Raw genomic sequence first — 22,719 nt, forward strand, 5'->3', positions numbered from 1 at the left:
ATTTCTATGGTTACTGCTTTGTGGCTTTCGGTCAAGATGAAGAAGTCAGAAGTAAAGTTTCTACTCTAAGGTTTAATGAGAAAAAGTGATTCTGTGGGTTGGTGAAGCTCAAGGCTCAAGGTGTTGACCTTGGAAGAAGAACCCAGCAACATGCAAGGAGATAAAAGAAGCTTGCTGTTCATTCAGAAAGTAAGGAGAGAAAACTAGAGTGTGAGAACAGTGTTCTGTTAAGAAGTTTCTCTACTTGGATAATACTTTCTTTCAAAGAAGCATTCGGCCAATACTGAAGAACTGTATCTGAGGTTTGCAAATCTGGTTTTGCACATAGCAAAGAGGCTACTGATGAAGTTAATCTCCTTCATGTTTTACAGATTGTAATGTACTTTTCTATGTTTATCTTTCTGTAATTTCTTGTGAGAAAAGGCATAGTGAGAAAGCTCAAGTAAAAGCCATGAGTGGAAAAAGGCTGAGTGATACTCTTGAGAGAAAAGCCTAGAGTTATTTTCTAATTTCTTTAGGTATGTTTATATCTTGTATCTTGTACCTGTAAGGTATCCCTTTCTTAGTTGGGTTAGCACTAAGAGGAATAGTTAGGTATTAGCATAGCCAATGTCAAGTTAGGTTAGAACTTGAGTGTGAAAGGATTGGGTCAATCCTGTGAAATTGGTGTATGTAATACTGTTAACTATAGTGAAATTCTTCCATAGTTGTGGAGGAGACTGGACGTAGGTTGCATAGCACAAGGCAACCGAACCAGGATACATGCTGGTGTTAGCTTTTCTCTTCTCTGCTGTGTTCTGTTTTCTGATATTCATGAGACAAAAATAAATTATCTCATAAATTTCTGCTGCTGAGTACAAACAGAATCAGAATTGAAAGTTTGTTTAAAAAGGATAATAACAGCAACTTAAAAGGAAGGCATAGATTCAACCCCCCTTCTCTAAACCTACCACAACCTTCAATTGGTATCAGGAGCTAAGGTCTCAAGAATCAAGCTTAACCGCTTGGAGCAAAGATCCAATGGCGAACAACTTGGGCACAACCACAGTTGCCTACACCCTCACGAAGGCCAGTCAAACAACCGGCCACCTTTCTTCAACGGAAAGAACTACTCCTACTGGAAAGAAAGGATAAGGATTTTCATCCAATCCATTGACTACAACCTATGGAAGATTGTTGTGAGCGGTCCCAAGATCCCAACAAAAATAAGTGCTGATGGAGTGGTAACTCCAAAAGAGGAAGCTGAATAGAATGAAGATGATAAGAAGAAGATAGAGTTGAATGCTAAAGCAATCAACCTTCTTCACTGTGCTATCAGCTTTGAAGAGTACCGGAAGGTGTCTAGATGCAAGACAGCCAAAGAAATCTGGGAAAAACTCCAGGTTACACACGAAGGCACTAAACAAGTCAAAGAAACGAGGATTGATATGCTGCGAAAAGAGTACGAGATGTTTAGCATGAAGGATGGAGAAAGCATTGATGAAGCGTTTGAGAGATTCTCAATCATAATCAACAACCTTGATGCTATGGGTACAAACTATGCAAAACAAACCTTGGTGAGAAAACTCCTTAAAAGCCTCACAAAAGAATCGAAAAACACTGCCACTGTCCTAACCGAGAATAACAACATAAGTCCCATAACCTATGATGAGCTGAGAGGAAAACTCCTTGCCTATGAAGCCACACACACAAACACAGACTCAAAGAAAAAGGGAATAGCCCTCAAGTCACAAACAGAACCGAAAGAGAGTGAGTCTAGTGATGGTATTTCAGATGACGAGCTTTTGTTTTTTGCTAGGAGATTTAGAAGGATGATGAAGAACAAAGGCAAATACAAAGGTTCAAGTACAAAGGAGCACAAGATCGACTTGAGCAAAGTGACGTGCCATCACTGTAAGGAGGCTGGACACTTCAAGCTAAACTGTCCAAAGCTCAAAAAGGAGGACAAAGGAAAGAAGGAAAGGAAGAGAGTACTCATGGCAGCTTGGGAGGATCTTGAGAATGACTCAAATGAAGAAGAAGAATCTGAAGGAGATGACAAAGACTGCTTCATGGCTGGAAACAACAATCTTGATGAGGTAAACTATTATGATTTGACCATTGAGGATTTGCATGCTATTATTGATGATCTCACTTTAAACACATCAAAACTGCTTGATAAATACAATGAATGCAGATCTGAAAGAGATGTGTTAAGAGCTGAAAATGATATTTTAAAAGAAAAAAGTGAAGGAAACTGAATGTGCTTTGGACATCATTGAAGAAAACAGATTTCTAAAATCTGAACTTGAAAAATTAAAAGGAAAGCACATTGTGGATCCTTCTCATGAGTTAATTGCTGAAAATGAAAGATTAAATGATATGATTAAAAGAATGAATGGTGACTTAGCAAAATTTGCTCAAGGTTCTAGCAACTTGGACAAATTACTTGCAAGTCAAAGACCATTGTTTGAAAAATCTGGTTTAGGCTACATAGCTAAGGAAGATGCAGTTTCTAATACTTCCTCTATAAAATTTGTGGCTTCTTCATCAAATACCAAATCCATACCAAGCAAATCAGGTATCGGATATGTTTCAACTTGTGAAAAAAAATTTGATGAAGCATACACAAGTGAAACTGAGCCTTCACCAAGAACTGGTCCGAGTTCAAACCGGCCAGGTTTGGGTTACATTTCAAAAAATGAGGCTGTTTTCAAGAAACCACCATTTTACAACAAAACCTCATATTCGAAAGGTAAAAATGTTCAAAAAAATTCTGGTGAAAATGCTTTTGCAAAGAGGAACAACTTTAATAAAAATTAGTTTGTCAAAAGAAATGCATCTCCTCCAAAAACCAGAAAATTTCAACACTTTAATCATTTCAAGCAATATAACTCACCTCAATTTCAGCGACACACATCTGAAAATCATTGTGTCAATTGCAAGAAATTTGGTCACTCATATGAACAATGTTTCATTGAAAAAAGAGTTGTTGGAAACAAAGTTTACAATGTTGTTTGTGATTTCAATGCACTTGGGCAACCAAGATGGATTAACTTCAAAGGATCCAAATTAATTTGGATACCTAAAGCTACTTGAAAATCTTCATGCAAATTTGCCTAGCATCCAAGAACAAAAAGTACATGTGGTACATGGATAGTGGATGTTCAAGGCACATGACTGGAAGGTCAACCTACTTCATCAAACTAAACAAGTATGATGGAGGTTTTGTGACCTTTGGAGATGATGGTAAAGGTAAAATCATTGCTGTTGGAAAAGTAGGTAATGAGCAATCTACTTTCATTGATGATGTACTTTTGGTATGTGGTTTAAAGCACAATCTTTTGAGTATAAGTCAGCTGTGTGATTTAGGATATTTAGTTGTTTTCAAAAGGCTTGAATGTTGTGTTGTTAATGAAAAGACAAATGAAGTGATGTTTGTTGCCAAGAGTTTCAATAATATGTATGGACTTACTCTTGATGAACTAAAGGATCAAAATGTAGCTTGTCTTCACTCTAAAGAATCTGAAAAGTGGTTATGGCACAAGAGATTGGGCCATGCAAGTATGTTTCAAATAAACAAACTTGTAAAGAAAGAATTAGTAAGAGGTCTTTCTTTGATAAAGTTTGACAAAGACATCACATGTGATGCTTGCCAAATGGGAAAACAAACAAAAAGTTCTTTTAAACCAAAGGAAGACATCTCTACTAAAAGACCACTTGAGTTGCTACACATTGATTTATTTGGTCCAACAAGAACTCAAAGCCTAGGTGGTAAACATTATGGTTTAGTAATTGTGGATGACTACACTAGGTTTGGTTGGGTTTTATTTCTTGCACAGAAAAATGAAGCCTTTTCGGCCTTTGAACCTTTTTGCAAGAAAATTCAAAATGAAAAGGATTTGAAAATCTCTTCTATAAGAAGCGATCATGGAACTGAATTTGAAAATAATTTATTTGAATCCTTTTGTGAGGAATTTGGAATATCTCACAACTTCTCTTGTCCAAGAACACCACAACAAAATGGTGTTATGGAAAGAAGAAATAGAAGCATACAAGAGATGACAAGAGCTATGCTTTGTGAGAGTAATGTTCCAAAATTCCTTTGGGCTGAAGCAGTTAACACAGCTTGCCACATTTTAAATAGAACAATCATAAGAAAATTTTTGACGAAAACCCCTTATGAACTTTGGAAAGGCTACCCACCAAACTTAGATTACTTGCACATCTTTGGATGCAAATGTTTTGTTTTAAATAACAAAAAAAAATTGGGAAAATTTGATCCAAAGGCTTATGAGTGTTTGTTTGTAGGATATTCCACAACTAGTAAAGCATATAGGGTTTATCATCAAGATGCTAGAATTATTGAAGAGTCTATACATGTTACATTCTGTGATACTAACTTGGTACAAAGCATTTTGGAAGATTGTGATGCAGGAAATCAAGCTCAAAAGGAAGATGAAACCACTCAAAATAATGAAAAAGGAAATTCTGGTCAAACTAAACCAGAAACTACAACTGCTGAAAATTCGAGAGACAATTCCATTTTGTCTCATGAATCTGAAGGAAATCCTGAAGCCAGCAGCACCCAGAATCCCTTGGCTTCTCAAACTGCCTCCAAGTCCACCAGACCTCGTGAATGGAGATTCTTGAAGAATTATCCTGAGGAATTTGTCATTGGAGACATTTCTCATGGAGTGCAAACAAGGTCTTCCACTAGAAAGGCAAATGAAGGATCAAACATTGTACTTCTTTCACAAATAGAGCCTCAAAATGTCAAGGAAGCCCTTAGTGACCCTTCTTGGGTTAAAGCTATGGAGGATGAGCTTCTTGAGTTTGAAAAGAACCAAGTGTGGACTTTGGTTCCAAGGCCAAGTGAAAAGAAAGTGACCGGCACCAAGTGGATATTTCGAAACAAGTTGGGAGAAGATGGTAGCATTGCAAGGCAAGGCTAGTGGCACAAGGATATGACCAAGAAGAAGGAATAGACTTTGATGAATCCTTTTCCCCTGTTGCCCGAATAGAAGCCATAAGACTTCTCTTAGCTTATGCTGCATATTGTGGTTTTAAATTATATCAAATGGATGTGAAATGGGCATTTTTGAATGGAGTGATAGATAGAGAAGTGAATGTGGAGCAGCCTCCTGGTTTTGAAAATAAAGAGCATTATAATCATGTTTTCAAATTATCTAAAGCTCTCTATGGTTTAAGACAAGCTCCTAGAGCTTGATATGAGAGACTTAGCTCTTTTCTTTTGAAAAATGGTTTTCAAAGAGGCACCACTGACACAACTCTATTTATCAAGAACTCTAATGATTCTTTTATTCTAGTCCAAATATATGTTGATGACATTATTTTTGGATCAGCCAATGAATCCCTTTATTCTGAATTTGGAAAACTCATGACAAGTGAATTTGACATGAGTATGATGGGTGAACTTAATTTCTTCCTTGGGCTGCAAATTAAACAAACTGAAAAAGGTATTTTCATTCATCAAGAAAAGTATGCCAAAGAATTAGTTAAGAAATTTGGTATGGAAAATGCCAAACCCATGGGAACTTCCATGCATCCTAGTTCTAAATTAGATAAGGGAGAAACTGAGAAAGATGTTGATGAGACTAGGTATAGAGGAATGATTGGTTCTTTTATGTACTTAACTTCCTCTAGGCTCGATATTGTGCAAAGTGTTGGATTGTGTTCTAGGTTCCAATCCAAACCAAAAGAGTCACATCTTTCTGCAGTTAAGAGGATCATTAGATATGTTCATGGCACATCTAATTTTGGTCTTTGGTATCCTAAGATTGATGATTTTTCTGTAGTTGGTTACTGTGATACAGATTTTGCTGGTGATAGAATTGATAGAAGGAGTACTTCAGGCCTATGTTGCTTCCTTGGAAAGTCATTGAATGTTTGGTCAAGTAAAAAGCAACCAACAGTGGCCTTATCCACTACTGAGGCTGAGTATATAGCTGCTTCTTCCTGTTGTTCTCAGCTTTTATGGTTAAAAACACAGCTTGCTGATTACAAATTAAATGCTGAAAATATTCCCTTGATGTGTGATAATATGAGTGCCATTAATATTTCCAAAAATCCAGTTTTGCACTCTAGGACTAAGCATATTGAAGTGAAATTTCACTCAATAAGAGAACATGTCCAAAAGGGGGATATTAGTATTCAATTTTTTAAATCAGAGGAACAATTAGCATATATTTTCACAAAACCATTAGCTGAGGACAGATTCTGCATGCTTAGGACTTGTCTAGGAATTTTGAGCTATGATTCACTGTTTGAAAATTGTTAATGAGTTTGTTGAAGTTGTTGTCTCATAGGTTCGAATGAGACAATTCTGGGCAGAAGAAGAACTATCACTCTGAATTTTATCTTCTGGGCTCTGAACTTTCTTGGAATAGGGTTCTGAAATTTCTTTTTCAAGAACACTCTTAACTTGCTGCAATTTCAAACCTATTCATGTATTGTACATTTTTTTTTACATTTCTCATTATTATTTCAATATTTGAAAAACGGCAACTCCTGTTTTAATTGTGCTTATGCCTTGTTTGAGAATTCTATTTTGCAGGTCAAAGAGACATTTGTTGAATGAGAGATGAGAGATCGGGTTTTTGTAATGTAAAAATAGACATGGACCATGCTTGACTCTTATTACACATGTGGTCTCTGTTTGCTTTTTTTAAAAACCTTCAAGTGAAATGAAACTCTCTTTTTGGTCCTAATGATTTTTTTTACCAAAAATTGGTCTTTGCAATTGTGAGTTTTGTTATATTACTATGGTGTTGCTGGTTGAAATATGATCTTTATTTCTCTTCCGAGTTTTTCTTGGTATTTCAAAATGCAACATTTAGCTTTAACATGTCTCTAACACACTTTTTTGCAGGTCCTATTTTGTTTTATTTTTCCCACCTTGATGACTAAAGGGGGAGAAAAATGCATATATGAGGCTTGATAAGACATAAGACTTACTGAGATTATTGGATATTAGTTTTGACTAGTCTTGTGTTTGTTAATTGACTTGTGTTTATGAGCTGAAATCTGTTTGATTTGTTTGTGAACTGAACTTGACTGACTTGTTTGTGAACTGAACTTGGATGACTTTAAGTCATTTGAACTTTATGTTGTGCTGGTGAATTGTTGTGTTGGCATTATTGTTTGTGTCCTCAGGTTAAGTGATAAGCATACATTAAGGGGGAGCAACTCATATGAAAGAAAGGGAGAGCACATCAAGCTAATCTGGTATCATCAAAGGAAAGTCTCTGACACTTTCTTGCAGGGATTAAGGTGCTGTTTTTTTGTTGATCTTGCTTATTGTCCGTCCTTGATGACAAAGGGGGTGTAATAGCTGCTGAATGCTACTTTTGCTGCTACTGAATTTTCTGTGATTTGAATTGTAAACTTTTGATTGTTGCTAATGATAGTGTTGAGCATATAAATTTTGTCTTGCAACTGTGCTGCTACAGGGAATGTATCCCCACTAACAATTGAAACTTGCTTTCATATGTTGTTGGCTTGCCCTTGATTAATCTTGATACTTTGATTTTGCTGCTGACATAATATGTTGAGAATTGGGCTAAATCTGTAGTGTTGATTGTTTAAACTCCCTTAGTCAAAATATTTTTGTGTAGCTCTTTATGGTGCTCTCTATAAGTAAATGCAAACAGGAAAGAAAAGAAGAGTACAAATCCAGGGGGAGTTAACTTTGAAAAAGAAAGGGGGAGCAACACTAAAGCAAGAAACATCAATCAAAGGGAAGTTTTCTAACTTTACTAAAATTCAATTCCTTTAGGTTATTGCTTAAATATGTTTGTCATCAAGGGGGAGATTGTTGAGTTAAGAAATTAACTAAATTAATTAGTGGTGACAAATATTATTTTATTGGGCAAAATAAATAATTAAATATTAATTATTTATAATTATATGCTGCTGATTATTTATGATGATATGTTGCAGGCCAAAAATAAATATAATGCAGCAGCAGCCCAAGTGAATGAGAGAAACATATAAATAAGGATGGTGGGCTAAAATGCAAACGAAGCCCAAAAGAAACAAAGAATACAAGGCAACAGGCTGAATGAAAAAAGATCCGATCTAAGCCTAGTTCGTTGCCTCTCTCATTCAAACTCTTCCATCTTGCTCTCACCCAAAAGCAACGTTAAGCTGTCCCCTCTTGGTCAGAACTCAGAAAAAGAAAGAGAGAGCTTCTTCCCTAAGCTATTCACTAAAGAAGCAAGAAAGAGAAGATTAAGCAAATGATAGAAGTCTAATCACCCATCATCAATCTATACCGAGAAGAGGTCAGAAGTTAAATGTGATTTTCATTTCCTTCTACATGCATCTCATTTTCTTCTCTTCTTTCCAACACTCTGCCATTCCAAAAATGGGTTACAAGGGAAAGTTGATTTCTGCTCTAATCTGCTGTGTATTCACGGTCACAAGTGTATCTTGGGGACCAAGTTAGTTTTCAATGGCTGAGATAGGATTTTACCATTGGAAACATCTGTTTATAATGTCAAATGTCTTCAGTCAAGCAAAAAGAAGACAGCTTGGAAATTCCTAATTTGGGGTAAATGAAGAAAGTAATCTCTGTTCACCACTGCTGTACATCAATGGTCAAGATTGTTTCTTGGGGACCAAGTAGTTTCTCAATGGCTAAGATCAAGTTGACCATGAGAAGATTTCTATGGTTACTGCTTTGTGGCTTTCGGTCAAGATGAAGAAGTCAGAAGCAAAGTTTCTACTCTAAGGTTTAATGAGAAAAAGTGATTCTGTGGGTTGGTGAAGCTCAAAGCTCAAGGTGTTGACCTTGGAAGAAGAACCCAGCAACATACAAGGAGATAAAAGAAGCTTGTTGTTCATTCAGAAAGCAAGGAGAGAAAACCAGAGTGTGAGAACAGTGTTCTGTTAAGAAGTTCCTCTACTTGGATAATGTTTTCTTTCAAAGAAGCATTCGGCCAATACTGAAGAACTGTATCTGAGGTTTGCAAATCTGGTTTTGCACATAGCAAAAAGGCTGCTGATGAAGTTAATCTCCTTCATGTTTTACAGATTGTAATGTACTTTTCTATGTTTATCTTTCTGTAATTTCTTGTGAGAAAAGGCATAGTGAGAAAGCTCAAGTAAAAGCCATGAGTGGAAAAAGGCTGAGTGATACTCTTGAGACAAAACCCTAGAGTTATTTTCTGATTTCTTTAGGTATGTTTATGTCTTGTATCTTGTACCTGTAAGGTATCCCTTTCTTAGTTGGGTTAGCACTAAGAGGAATAGTTAGGTATTAGCATAGCCAATGTCAAGTTAGGTTAGAACTTGAGTGTGAAAGGATTGGGTCAATCCTGTGAAATTGGTGTATGTAATACTGTTAACTATAGTGAAATTCTTCCATAGTTGTGGAGGAGACTGGACGTAGGTTGCATAGCACAAGGCAACCGAACCAGGATACATGCTGGTGTTAGCTTTTCTCTTCTCTGCTGTGTTCTGTTTTTTGATATTCATGAGACAAAAATAAATTATCTCATAAATTTCCGCTGCTGAGTACAAACAGAATCAGAATTGAAAGTTTGTTTAAAAAGGATAATAACAGCAACTTAAAAGGAAGGCATAGATTTAACCCCCCTTCTCTAAGCCTACCATAACCTTCACCTTGAAATTAGTTTAATTATTTTGATGTGGTGACAATACTTTTTGTTTTCTGAATGAATGCTTGAACAGTGCATATATCTTTTGAATTTGTTGTTTATGAATGTTAAAATTGTTGGCTCTTGAAGAATGATGAAAAAGGAGAAATGTTATTTGATATTCTGAAAAATCATAAAATTGATTCTTGAAGCAAGAAAAAGCAGCGAATACAAAAGCTTGCGAAAAAAAAAAAGAAAAGAAAATAGGCAAAAAAAAATAAAAGAAAGAAAAAGAAAAAGCAAGCAGAAAAAGCCAAGAGCTCTTTAAACCAAAAGGCAAGAGCAAAAAGCCAGTAACCCTTTAAACCAAAAGGCAAGGGTAATAAAAAGGATCTAAGGCTTTGAGCATCAGTGGATAGGAGGGCCCAAAGGAATAAAATCCTGGCCTAAGCGGCTAAACCAAGCTGTCCCTAACCATGTGCTTGTGGCGTGAAGGTGTCAAGCCAAAAGCTTGAGACTGAACGGTTAAAGTCAAGGTCCAAAGCAAAAAAAGAGTGTGCTTAAGAACCCTGGACACCTCTAACTGGGGACTCTAGCAAAGCTGAGTCACAGACTTTACTATGAGTTTGTGTGTTTTTCTGTGATTTCATGTATTTTCTGGCTGAAATTGAGGGACTTGAGCAAAAATCTGATTTAGAGGCTAAAGAAGGACTGCAAATGCTGTTGGATTCTGACCTTCCTACAGTCAAAGTGGATTTTCTGGAGCTACAGAAGTCCAAATAGTGCGCTCTCAACTTCTTTGGAAAGTAGACATCCAGGGCTTTCCAGCAATATATAATAGTCCATACTTTGCCCAAGTTTAGATGACACAAACTGGTGTTCAACGCCAGCTTTCTGCCATATTCTGGCGTTAAATGCCAGAAACAAGTTGCAAAGCAGAGTTAAACGCCAGAAACAAGTTACAAACTGGCGTTCAACTCCAAGGAAGACCTCTACACATGAAAGCTTCAATGCTCAGCCCAAGCACATACCAAGTGGGCCCAGAAGTGGATTTCTGCATCATTTACTCATTTATGTAAACCCTAGTTACTAGTTTAGTATAAAAACTACTTTTAGTGATTTATTTCACATCTCTGGAACACATTATGTAATTTTTACGTTCTGAGACCTCCATGGGAGGCTGGCCACTCGGCCATGTCTACCCTATTTTCACTTATGTATTTTCAACGGTAGAGTTTCTACACACCATAGATTAAGGTGTGGAGCTCTGCTGTTCCTCATGAATTAATGCAAAGTACTATTGTTTTTCTATTCAACTCAAGCCTATTTCTTCTCTAAGATATTCATTTGCACACAAGAACATGATGAATGTGATGATTATGTGACGCTCATTACCATTCTCACTTTTGAATGCGTGCCTGACAAACACTTCCGTTTTACATGAAAGCAAGCTTGAATGCATATCTCTTAGCCTCCTAATTTACGATCAGAGTCTTCGTGGTATAGGCTAGAATTATTGGCGGCCATTCTTGAGATCCGGAAAGTCTAAACCTTGTCTGTGGTATTCCGAGTAGGATCTGGGAAGGATGGCTGTGACGAGCTTCAAACTCGCGAGTGTTGGGCGTAGTGACAGACGCAAAAGGATTACTGAATCCTATTCCAGCATGATCGAGAACCGATAGATGATTAGCCGTGCGGTGACAGCGCATTTGGACCATTTTCACTGAGAGGACGGGATGTAGCCATTGACAACGGTGATGCCCAACATACAGCTTGCCATGGAAAGGAGTATGAAGGATTGGATGAAGACAGTAGGAAAGCAGAGGTTCAGAAGGAACAAAAACATCTCCATATGCTTATCTGAAATTCTCACCAATGAATTACATAAGTATTTCTATCCTGTTTTATATTTTAATTATATTTTAACTATCAATTCACCATAACCATTTGAATCCGTCTGACTGAGATTTGCAAGATGACCATAGCTTGCTTCAAGCCGACAATCTCCGTGGGATCGACCCTTACTCACGTAAGGTTTATTACTTGGACGACCCAGTGCACTTGCTGGTTAGTTGTGCGAAGTTGTGACAAAGAACTAAGATTATGAACGTGCGTATAAAGTTTTTGGTGCCGTTACCAAGGAATGAACGATCACGATTTCGTGCACCACTTATCAATACACAGCCAAATATATGTTTTGCCATTAGTAAACTTAGTCAATTCCTAGACTATGTCACAACAAAACATTTTCAAGTTTCTCTTCATGTACTTCGATATCTTAAAGGTGCTTCAACAAAAAAAGTGCTATTTTTCACCTCTAATAATCTCACACTCACTGCCTTCTCCGACTCCAATTGGGGAGCTTGTATAGACACTAGACTTTCAGTATCTGGGTTTTATTACTTTTTTGGGTAGTCGTTGATTTTTTGGCAAAGTAACATATTGTAGCTCACTCCTAGGCTGAAATCGAATATAGAGTAATAGCTCTTATCACTTGTGGAGGAGTGTGGCTTTGAAAGACTTTAGAATACCTCTCTCTCGTCCAATTGTTATGTAATGTGACAATCAGTCTGCTGTTTATATCGCTACTAATCCATTCTTTCATGAAAGGACTAAGTATATAGAGATTGACTATCATACTATTCATGATAGAGTTTTGGAAGGACTGATTAAACTTCTAATTTCTTCAGGAAACCAAGTTAGTCCTATCCAAGTCACTCTCACCTAAAAGTTTCTTCTCTTATAATGACCAACTGAGTTTCATCAATTTTCACGCCCTAACTTGAGAGAATGGAACTGAGGCAATATATTAATAATAGTCTTATAAGAGTTAGCATATGTAATTATGTAAATTTTGTTAGCATTTTACTTTGTTAATTGAGTACTTCTTAAGCACCCTAATGTATATAGTTTGTTAGAGAATAGGTGTTTAGTGCTCTAAGTATTGAGTAAATTTATATATATTGATAATAGTAATAACAAAGTGTATGTGATTTTATTGCTCAATTATCTTTCTTTTCTCCTTTCAGAATCTCTTCCTCATATTCTGTTGACTCCACTTTTTCACTATCCAATTCTGCAGGTTTGAATAGAATTTTGTCATCTTTTTTCAAGCATATTTTTTGTGAGATTTTATATGGGGATCCAAAAAGGCTACAACCCATCAGTGGTGCCACATCGCTCTTCTGTGAGGTTGAGGCATCGTTGATGTCATCTAACGATGATCTTGATGAAATGGCTAGATGTGTACAAAAATAGAATTGAATTGTATTTAATTATAATTTTTCTCTGAAACAAACTTAAAAATACTTATCGAATTATTTAAAATTGTGAACATTGGAAACTAATTCTTAGTTCGGAAAATCCTGACATTTATTTAAGAGGAAAACTTTTGAGGTGTATAACCATTTTAGAATGATTTTTAAAATAATTTTTGAGATATATAAATAGAATTTAATTTTGATACACTATTAGTGTAAAGTATTTTTATACGTGATGTCAATTATGTAATGCCACACTGTAACATCCTACCACACAAAGCCTTATGCTATAGTCGTAAACCAGATGTGATGAGACATTACGACAGCAAAAAAAACAAAATATACATACATATATTCAAAGAATAATATTATAACTAGGAACCTGTGAAGGAAGGATAACAAAACAATAATTGTTCACACCCGAAACATTAAAGATAAGTACTAGTCTTGACTTGCGAAGAAAATGTCGGCTAGAATATTATAGAATGAAAGTATACAAAATACAACTTGTTTCTCTAAAATAAAAATCTCTAAGAGAAATATACAATATAATATTTAAAAGCGGAGAAAAGATACTACATAAAGCAAAATAAAATTCAAAAGATGACTTCTTCGCTTCATCAAGAGTCCAGCGCACTCAATGAGGTATGTCACGTCCTGTTATCTGAAAAACAATAAGTTTCACAATGGGTGAGACCCGAAGGTTCTCAATAGAGTAATAATTTCAAATAGAGACTATGTAAAACTACATAAACCCGCTAGACAATTCTAGTCTCCAATCATACAAAGGTTCAAGCCTAGGGTTCTTGTAATCTAAACAGGGTTAAATTACCAAGTCTCAGCCCTCATTAATTATCTCAGCCTCGGTTATGTCCAATACATCATTGTCTTTATTTCCAATATCATAATTGTTCTATTTAGTATCAAATCCTTTCGATCTTATCAGTCTCATACAGTTATCAAATTATCATTGTTATTTTGTTTATCAATATTTTCAGTCTCATAAATCATAATAATCTCATTGGTCTCAATAGTCTCAGTTTTTTCAACAGTCTTAAAGAATTATCAACGATCTCATTAGTCTCGATACATCATCATAATCTTAATGTTCTTAATAGAATCAAACACAAGTAATGAGATTTAAGTACAATTAAAAGCAATTATAACAAGTAGGGCAAATAGTAGTTAAATAAAAATAATCATATAGGCAAACCAAATACAATAAGTACACTCAAACAATCTCACATAGATACAAATGATGTATGCCTATCCTACTGGCCATGAGCTCACGTGTTGGTTAAACTGCCAGAACCTGACATATTCGGTAACTAACCCAGACATTGTCTCTCGATTGTGCATCCCCAGGAAGAAAAACATAACTACGCTTATCACAAGCCATTCTCAGAGGGATAGTGCCCTGCCACCTTCTCACTGGAGGCATCATTCTGTCTTAAAGGGATAGTGTCCTGTCACTTATTTCAGAGGGAGAGTGCCCTGTCACATTGCAATCAGAGGAACGTGGAAAAAACAACCCACTACATCTCTAAAAGAGAACATTCTCAACTTATCACAAGCTAGTCTCAGAAAGAGAGTGCCCTGTTACTTGTCTCATTGGGGGTATCATTCCGTCTCAAAGGAAGAGTACCCTGTCACCTTTCCCGAGTCACACTGCGATTGCGAGCAAGTGGGATGAGATAACCGTCCTTGCCTAGTACAAGTGCGGAATGCCAAATCAATATGCAAGCGGGATAAGAACACCGTCCTTGCCAATCAAGAATCATTATCAATTCTCAAATAGGCAAGCGGGATAACACTCATATCTTGCCACTCGCCCACTCCAGCCATTCAGGCCATACTCAGTCAACATTAGTGTCTTTAACCAATTTCACAATTTATTATGTTTATTAACCATAATCTTTTGTCCATTATCAAACTTAGATTCGTTAATCTCAATTCATTATTAAGTAATTAACTTCATTTTCTCATGAGCGGGATAACACTACTGTCCTCACTGTGGGCGGAACAAGGCCACCATCTCCACTTAACCCGAAGCAAGTGGGACAGTGCCACTATCCTTGCATCTTACCCAGGCAGGTGTTTAAAATCTTAACCCGGAGCAAGTAGGAGAAACCACAGCTCTTGCATCTTACCCAGGTGCCTTAAATCCTAACTCGGAGCAAGTGGGACAAACCACAATCTTTGCATTTTACATAGGTGTTTCAACTCTTAATCCGAGCAAGTGGGACAAACCACAATCCTTGCATCTTACCCAGATGTCAATCACTAATCATTAATTTTAATCAATTCTACAAATTATTAAATTTATTAATCCCAATTCGTTATTAATTCCTCAAGCTTAAGTTCATTATCCCCAGTCTTTTATCAATTTGCCAATTCCTTTAACACGTGAGCGGGATGACACATCCGTGCTTACTGTGGGCGGGATAAAATCACCATCCCCGCAATATTTTCTCCAGTCAACTATGTGTTTATGCCGAGAATAATTCAATTTAATTCATTGGACTTAGCCACACTCTATTCAGAGCTTAAAAACAAGACCTCATTTATTCTATAGGGTTTACAAACTTGTCGAAAAAGCGAAACAGTCAAAAATAAGGTTTCTTCAAGAAAATAGGATCTGTGCATACGCATCACCCCTCATGCATACGCACAACCTGCAAATTCTCTCTCGTGCATACGCATCACCCCTCGTGCATACGTATGAGCTGCAACACTCGTTTTGAGTGGTGCGCACGCACACCAGGCCAAAATCTTAATTTTTTGCATAATCTCAGTTTTTAGATTTTTGTACCAATTTTCAATCGTTCATAACTTTTTACTGGCTTTAATTTAAGCTAAAGTTTAATTAATTTCAAACTTCAAGTGCTAAGTTATGCCCCGTCGAAGTTGTTCAAAAATCGGTTTTTATCAAATTTTACTTAAGTGCCAAATTCACTAATTCTCAATTCAATTCAATTCAAAACCATCCCAAAATCATTTCTAAGCATCCTCGACATACATTTATCAATTTTCTATCCTTTCTAACTGTTCCAAACCTAATCAACCCAATTCAATACCATCAATCTCTTCCAACATTTATTCTACCAATAATCAAAACCAAACAATCAATTGTTCAACCAATTCTCATCAATCTCACAATAATTCACAACATAGTATTTACACCAACTTACCATAACTTACCAAAAAGGGAATACCTCACCCTATCACAGCCTCTGGCCTAATTTTCATATCAAAGCCTTTCAAACGCAATCAACCACAACATTTATCCAAGCACAATACATATTCAACTCAAACATACCCATTTCTGAAATTCACATTATATCACAACAATTAGTCAATCATCAACCAACCATTTCCATTCAAATCTATTTTAAGGCAATTAACCTAGGTCACATAACTTTACATAATGCCTACCCGAGACCAAAATTCATACTTTAATGATGGCATTTTCAAACAACTTAGATTCTCTTCTCGATCATACCTAAGCCTCATTAACGACACCAAGCTTTCACCAAGTGCTCCACAATCAATCCAAGCGCCAAAATTCACACCAAGATCAATCAAGCACCCAAGCTATTCTATATTATCTAATTGCATCAATTTTTTTAACATTTCAAGCTAGGATTTGCATATAAAAGGAGAATCAAAGGAAAAAGACTTCTCTTACCTTAAGCCACGTGTTCATGAGTCAAAATCACACTAAAAATTGTGTTTAAGTTTTTCCTAAAGCATGAAAATCATAAAAATCTTAACACTACATAGGGGTGCACATGGGCCGGGTGAAGCCGGGTTTGATGTGACCCATACCCGACCCGAAATATACATCGGATCTATTTATTAGACCCGAACCCGACCCTAGACCCGATGAAACTAATACACTTTCGGGCCACAATTATACCGGGTGAAAACCGGACCGTTAACATTACATTACGTTGATACCTTCTTGTAAGATAGCATGTAAAAATATCCAAATTTCCAAGACTCCAACCATTATTTAACATGGTAAAATTCACTTAGAAAAATATAACAAGAACTAACCCTTCTTTAAAATTAAAGCATAACCACAATCAATACTAAAGCAAAACCACAATCAATACTAATATTGTCTAATAATACCAAATATTTAAATCAATACAAATAACACAATATTATACATTAGTCTAAAGTCTTATGCATTCTAAACATAAAACATTAACTTATAGTCTTATAATGACTAATAAAACAAAATATTAAGGTTTACTATACTTAAATTTCACATAAGAATAGTCATGATCCATCACTAATAACACAAAATATTAATTGTGTATGATGACCGGGCCGACTTCGGGTGACCCAAGCTATGGCCCGGACCCGACCCGAAACAATGACCGGGTCTATTTTTGAAACCCTTACCCGGCCCTAAACCCGATGAAATCACACCAAATTAGCCCCTAAAGTGTTCGGGATCGGGCTGGGCCGGGTCTGTGCACCCCTAACACTACATACTCAAAACGCAAATTGGAAAAAAAAAAACTTGAAAATGGCTCAAGGTTCTTGGGAGTACTCACCTTAAAAGTGGTATAAAATCGAAGAGTACGGCAAAATGTTTGCATGGCCATAAACGAATCTTCAATCGGAGTTACAATTTAAAAGTTATGCGGATTTAAAGTTGTAAAGTAAATAGTGTTTTGTTCTTCTCACTCGCTTCTCCTCTCTACGTGTTCTCTCTCACTCTCAAGGTTTTAATGAGAGTGAATGCTGATGGAATGAGGGTTATATGTCATGGATTTTGGGTCCAAGTGAGGCCCAATGCAAATCTTAGTCCGTTAGCCTAACAAATGGTCAAAACCTTTAAGATAAGTGTTCGGGCTTATGTTCTAAGGGTTTTTCTTGTTATTTTTACCGTTTTAATATTTTTACTCACATCATCAGATAGATTTAAACCGGTACAATTAATTTTAACATTGGTACACGTTTTTCCACAATCATTTATATTTTTGCACTCAATTTTATTTTCTAATCCCTTTTGCTCACACTCAATTTATTATTAATTATTTATCTGGATTTTACGCACATCAGTAAAAATAACTACTATATAAAACGCTTTACATTGTTAGTACATTAAATTAAAATCATATAAATAACTCATAATATAAACAAAAGAGATAGAATTCAGAAGATATACACAAGAATATATATTGATTTGGCTAAAATGTTTATCTTTCACTAAAAGTCCATTTTTTTTTTACAAGTGCTACAAGATATTCTTTCCTGTAGCTAAGCTATGATGACTTAGATCACCATTGATATAAAAACTATTAGATATTATTGCCTCAATCTTCTCAAACTAAGCTTAACTCATATCAAACAACGTGATATAAGAACACCTCTTTAGGTATCACTGTAATTTTGAAAACTAAACCGAAGTGGTCAGTTCGACCAGATTAACTGGAATAACTATTGGATATAATGACTATTACTCATGTTCTCTCCATACACAAACATGAACAAATGAGTTTTATCCAAACCCGTTATAAAATTCGATTAATCGTCGAAATGTCCCACCAAAATGTGATAGACCGAACTGAGAAAAGATAGGTTGGTGCAACTTACCATCTTTAAATTAGATTTTGAGAATTATTTTGGTTTCAATTTGTTTTGGGGATTGATTAATTTAATTATTTTATCTGAAGAAAAAAAAACCGAGATGTCAATACACTTGTAATCAATCTTCGCTGTCACCAATTAATAACAAAAAGTCAGTCACATTCACATACCGATCCGCTGCTGCTCTCTCGTGCATTTCTTCTCTTTCCCAACTACCATGTCTATGAGCATTTTTTAGGGGGAGGTCCACCTAGACTCACTCACTCACTTCTTCTCTTAAAGCCCAATCTTTCCACCGTCTATATTAGCTGCGTAACATCTATTGCGTAGCGTCTATTTCGGCAAAAAGCCAAAAACCCCCAAATGTGTTAGTCGCCCTTACTCCTATAGTCCTATCTTGTAAATCGAACTAATACACACCGTCACACCGCTACCTTGTTCAAGATAAATTCCAATCCCTATCCAAAGAGTGACAAATGTATACCTCGGTGTATGAAACTGAATAAATATACAAACCATTTCTCATGCAACCACAAAAAACAATAACAGCAACAGCATCGAACCCCTGGAAGCTTGTCCCACTAGATAAAATTAGCTACATGGAGTAAACCACGTCCAACTATTGCTCATGACAAAGTGTGAATTATCAAATGTACAAGTCCTAATCGTAAATACAGGAGGCGGGGGTTTTGGCAGGACAATGAACTAAAAAAGAAGAAACTAGCAATGCATTAACGAACATTCTAAACAAATCTATAAATCTCGTTAGCAAGTTGTGACCCTGAACAAGCAGATAGAAAATACAATGCGGGCAGTGCTAACAATCTCTGATTTGATTCCAGTTAACGAAGTGCATTAGAATAATGAATAATGTGGTTGTTGCAACGTTGCTATCCATGTTGTGTTCCCAGAGTAAGCATGTGTAACCTTGTTAGCATCTTCCTATAAATGAAAATCACCTACTAACAACCCTATTGCAATAGATCATAATTAACTCTGGTATTAATTAATGACATCTCAAAAATCTTGCTATCCCTTTACTATTACCAAATACTAACAAGCAGGGTTGTACGAGGACAGAGGCATTAAACGTTCAAAAACTAACAAATCAGTCATTAAAACATTGGCATGACAATGATGTTAAGAGGTCCATTTAGCGACCAATCCCTTTCCCAACCTACGTATAAGTGTCTGTATCTCTAATCCCCCACTCTGTCCTTTTCGTCTCTAACTGTCACTTTCTAATACCTTTTTTTTTAAATCATCATCATATCAAGATTAAAGGAAATGACAAACAATGAAAAGCAAAGACAGATTAAAGGAAATGAATCAAGTATATCAACAAGAAATTAAATCAGGATCACTTGACCCTTTAAATCACGAACAATATAAGGATCAAGAAATTAATTAACTTGGTATGAAACTACAAACCCAGAATGATATAAAAGAAATCTTGGATAGCCATTCATCATGTTTGCCTCCAGATTACTGAAATGAAAATACCTGGGTTCAACAGCATGGTTAATATTTTCAATGTACATTGACTTAAAGTGTGAAGAGCTAACCCCTATCATCCTATTTCTGTCAGTGAACAGAACTATCATGAACATTAAAGCTCAGTCTTTTTCAAGTGTTTGTTCAACAATTTTATGTTTTAGACAATGAAGTGAAATTTTTAGTACTAACAAAGAAGAATCAAATTCTCTTCTGAGATAAAACTAAGATTACAGTATCCAACTATTCATATCTATATGTATCTATATGGGGGTAAAGAAGATTTATCCAACAAAGTTTCGATGACTTTAAGGGAATTAATTCATTTTCAATTGAAACTGTTACATGGGAATAAATTTGGAACACAATCATCTCTATTGGCTGGGGTTTTAAAGTAAAAACAACTCTGAAGATGAAAATTGTAAACAGGTTAAAGGGAAGACAAGAATGTTACAGAAAAAATATATGGTTTTCCTATCAGGTAATTACCACCATTGATGAACAAGAACTCCACTTTGTCTGAGAGAATTGAAGAGCTGCAAGCATTGATCATATGTTTTCTCATACTTCGCACTCCTCTGCCCAGGGCAACATCTCTGCCATCTATTATAATGACATTCTAGGAAAATCTCGTCTACCAAACATATAGCACCAGTTTCAAACAGCCTTGGAATCAAATCAAATTCAGTGCCCTCCACATCCATCTTCATCACCACAAAATCATTCTTTGAAACAGTATTTTTCAACCAAGCAGCAAAATCAAAACCTTTTATCTTCTCCACTTCGCCATCAAAGTCCTCTGAACTAGAACCCTGTAGAGGCTGAATCCTACCCATCCCCCTACCTTTAACCTCAACCTGCTCGCCAGGGTCACGATGAATCTCGAAAGTCAAGGTCTCATTCTTCACCCACGCAGCAAAAGGAACCAAAGTAACCGCTTTCTTCAACCCATATTCCGGATGAAAAGTCCTATCAGCCTCGATCGCATACACATGAAAGGTCTTGTTCTGCTTCGGGTATTGTTTCCTAAACCAAGATCCTATACTAGAACCGTAGCTTCTGGCTCCAACATCAACATACACATACCTTCTCTTAAAGCTTATATCCACCATTGAAGAAAGGTACTTTATGTTCTTCAAATTCCTCTTCAAAGTTATCCACGGTTTCAGTGGCTCCATAGAAATCAGAGGCTCAGCATTTTTAACTAAATCATGCTTATACTCTGGAACAGAACACTTGTCACTTGAATCATCTTCACCACCCCCAAAATAATCAACTTTTACTAACTTATGAACAGCATCAACATCATCACACTCNNNNCGTATTTGAGGCATTGAAGAATCAAACCCTTTGATATAACGCGATTTTACTAATACGAAGCAAGAATCAAACAAATCAAGGAACGAATTGAAGCTGTAAGTGTCATTAGGGTTTACCAAATGGAACACCGCGAACCCTTCTGGTTTTAGCGTGCGGCTGACCTCCGCAGCGAACTCCGCCGGAAACGGCGACCTCTCCAGCGAGCCCTCACCTGAGAAAATGAAGTCAAAGCTTCTGGTGGGGAATGGAATCCGGTGACCGCGGCCGGACTTCACCAGCGGTTTCACCGCCTTCCTAGAGATTCCGACGGTGCTCTTGACGCCAATCTCTCTCATCGTGAAAACGTCGCGTCCCGTTGGAGTTTCAACGCACAGTGACTTCGACGCCGGTGAGAGGTAGCCGCCGGCAATCAGATGCTTTAACACTGACGAGTAGAATCGAACGGCATTGGTCCATTCCTTGCTGGTGTAAATCTCCGGCCGTGCGGGGGAGGCGGCGCCGCCAGCTGTGGTGGACTCAACCGCGAGGGGTTTGACAGCAGCTCCGGCGCCAGCGATGACAAGGCTGAGAGTCTCGTGAAACGAGGAGAAGCAGAAATCGGCAACGGTGCAGGATTCTCCGGCGATAACGATGACGTAAGCAAATCGAACTCCGATGATGAAAACGCCTAAGAGAAGCAACCGTATCAAGAGGCTTCGGAAGGAGCTTGATTTGCCTGCGGTATGTTCCAGTGTAACCATTGTGCACTTTTTTCTTCGTTTTTTTTCCTCGGAAAAATAAAATATTAAACAAAAAATGTGAAAAAAAATGGGTTTTGTATTTATTTCATTTGAATTTTATTACCGTGAGCAGAATCGAGCTGAAGTGTGGTTGCCTCCGACTAAAGGTTTTGGTGTGATGGCATATATCAAGGAATAGAGACTGCGGAGAGGGGCAAAACGGAAAATCATGGTTCTGTAATGAGAAAAAAAGGGCTATTCTTCTTTTGTTATGTGTAACATATTGAGGGGGAGTAAGTTCATGACTCGGGGGAATGTGACTCAGTGATGAGTGGGTGGTGATGTAGGTTGCAGAGAAAGAACACATGAAAAATATAGGAAGATAGATAGATAAGGAGATTATGAGAACAAGGGTCGAGACAGAGAGTTGGTAGGTTTACCGGAATGGCCGGTTACAACGTGGAAAACACAGTGTAAAGTGAAAACTGAAAAGTGGAGTGAAGCCGCCGATTTAGGGGATTTAGAGTGCTCAGTTGTGGCAGCCAGTAGAGTGTTTATAATTGGTGGAAATTGGGGCCCAATACAGACGGAGATTTTCCAGATTTTTTATTTTAATAAATTAATTAATTATAATAATTATAAAAATAAATAATTTAAAAAATATTTATTAAAATAAATATTTCTTTTTTTTTTTTACACTGTAAACGAAATAATTTT

The 22,719-nt window shown here is 36.6% G+C and overlaps 2 protein-coding genes across 2 annotated transcripts; both read right to left on the reverse strand.

Annotated features, from left to right (window-relative positions):
* LOC107605093 lies at nucleotides 20,161-21,279 on the reverse strand (the record flags this gene model as incomplete). Its single annotated transcript, XM_016306844.2, is given in 2 exon segments — nucleotides 20,161-20,437; nucleotides 20,567-21,279. Coding segments are annotated over 2 exon segments (798 nt in total), but the record flags the coding sequence as incomplete, so codon positions are not given.
* On the reverse strand, nucleotides 21,284-22,499 carry LOC107605094 (the record flags this gene model as incomplete). The annotated part of the gene is given in 1 exon segment (XM_016306845.2): nucleotides 21,284-22,499. A coding segment is annotated over 1 exon segment (740 nt), but the record flags the coding sequence as incomplete, so codon positions are not given.

This window comes from Arachis ipaensis, chromosome B06, assembly GCF_000816755.2.
Source record: "Arachis ipaensis cultivar K30076 chromosome B06, Araip1.1, whole genome shotgun sequence".
NCBI classification, from domain to species: Eukaryota; Viridiplantae; Streptophyta; class Magnoliopsida; order Fabales; family Fabaceae; genus Arachis; species Arachis ipaensis.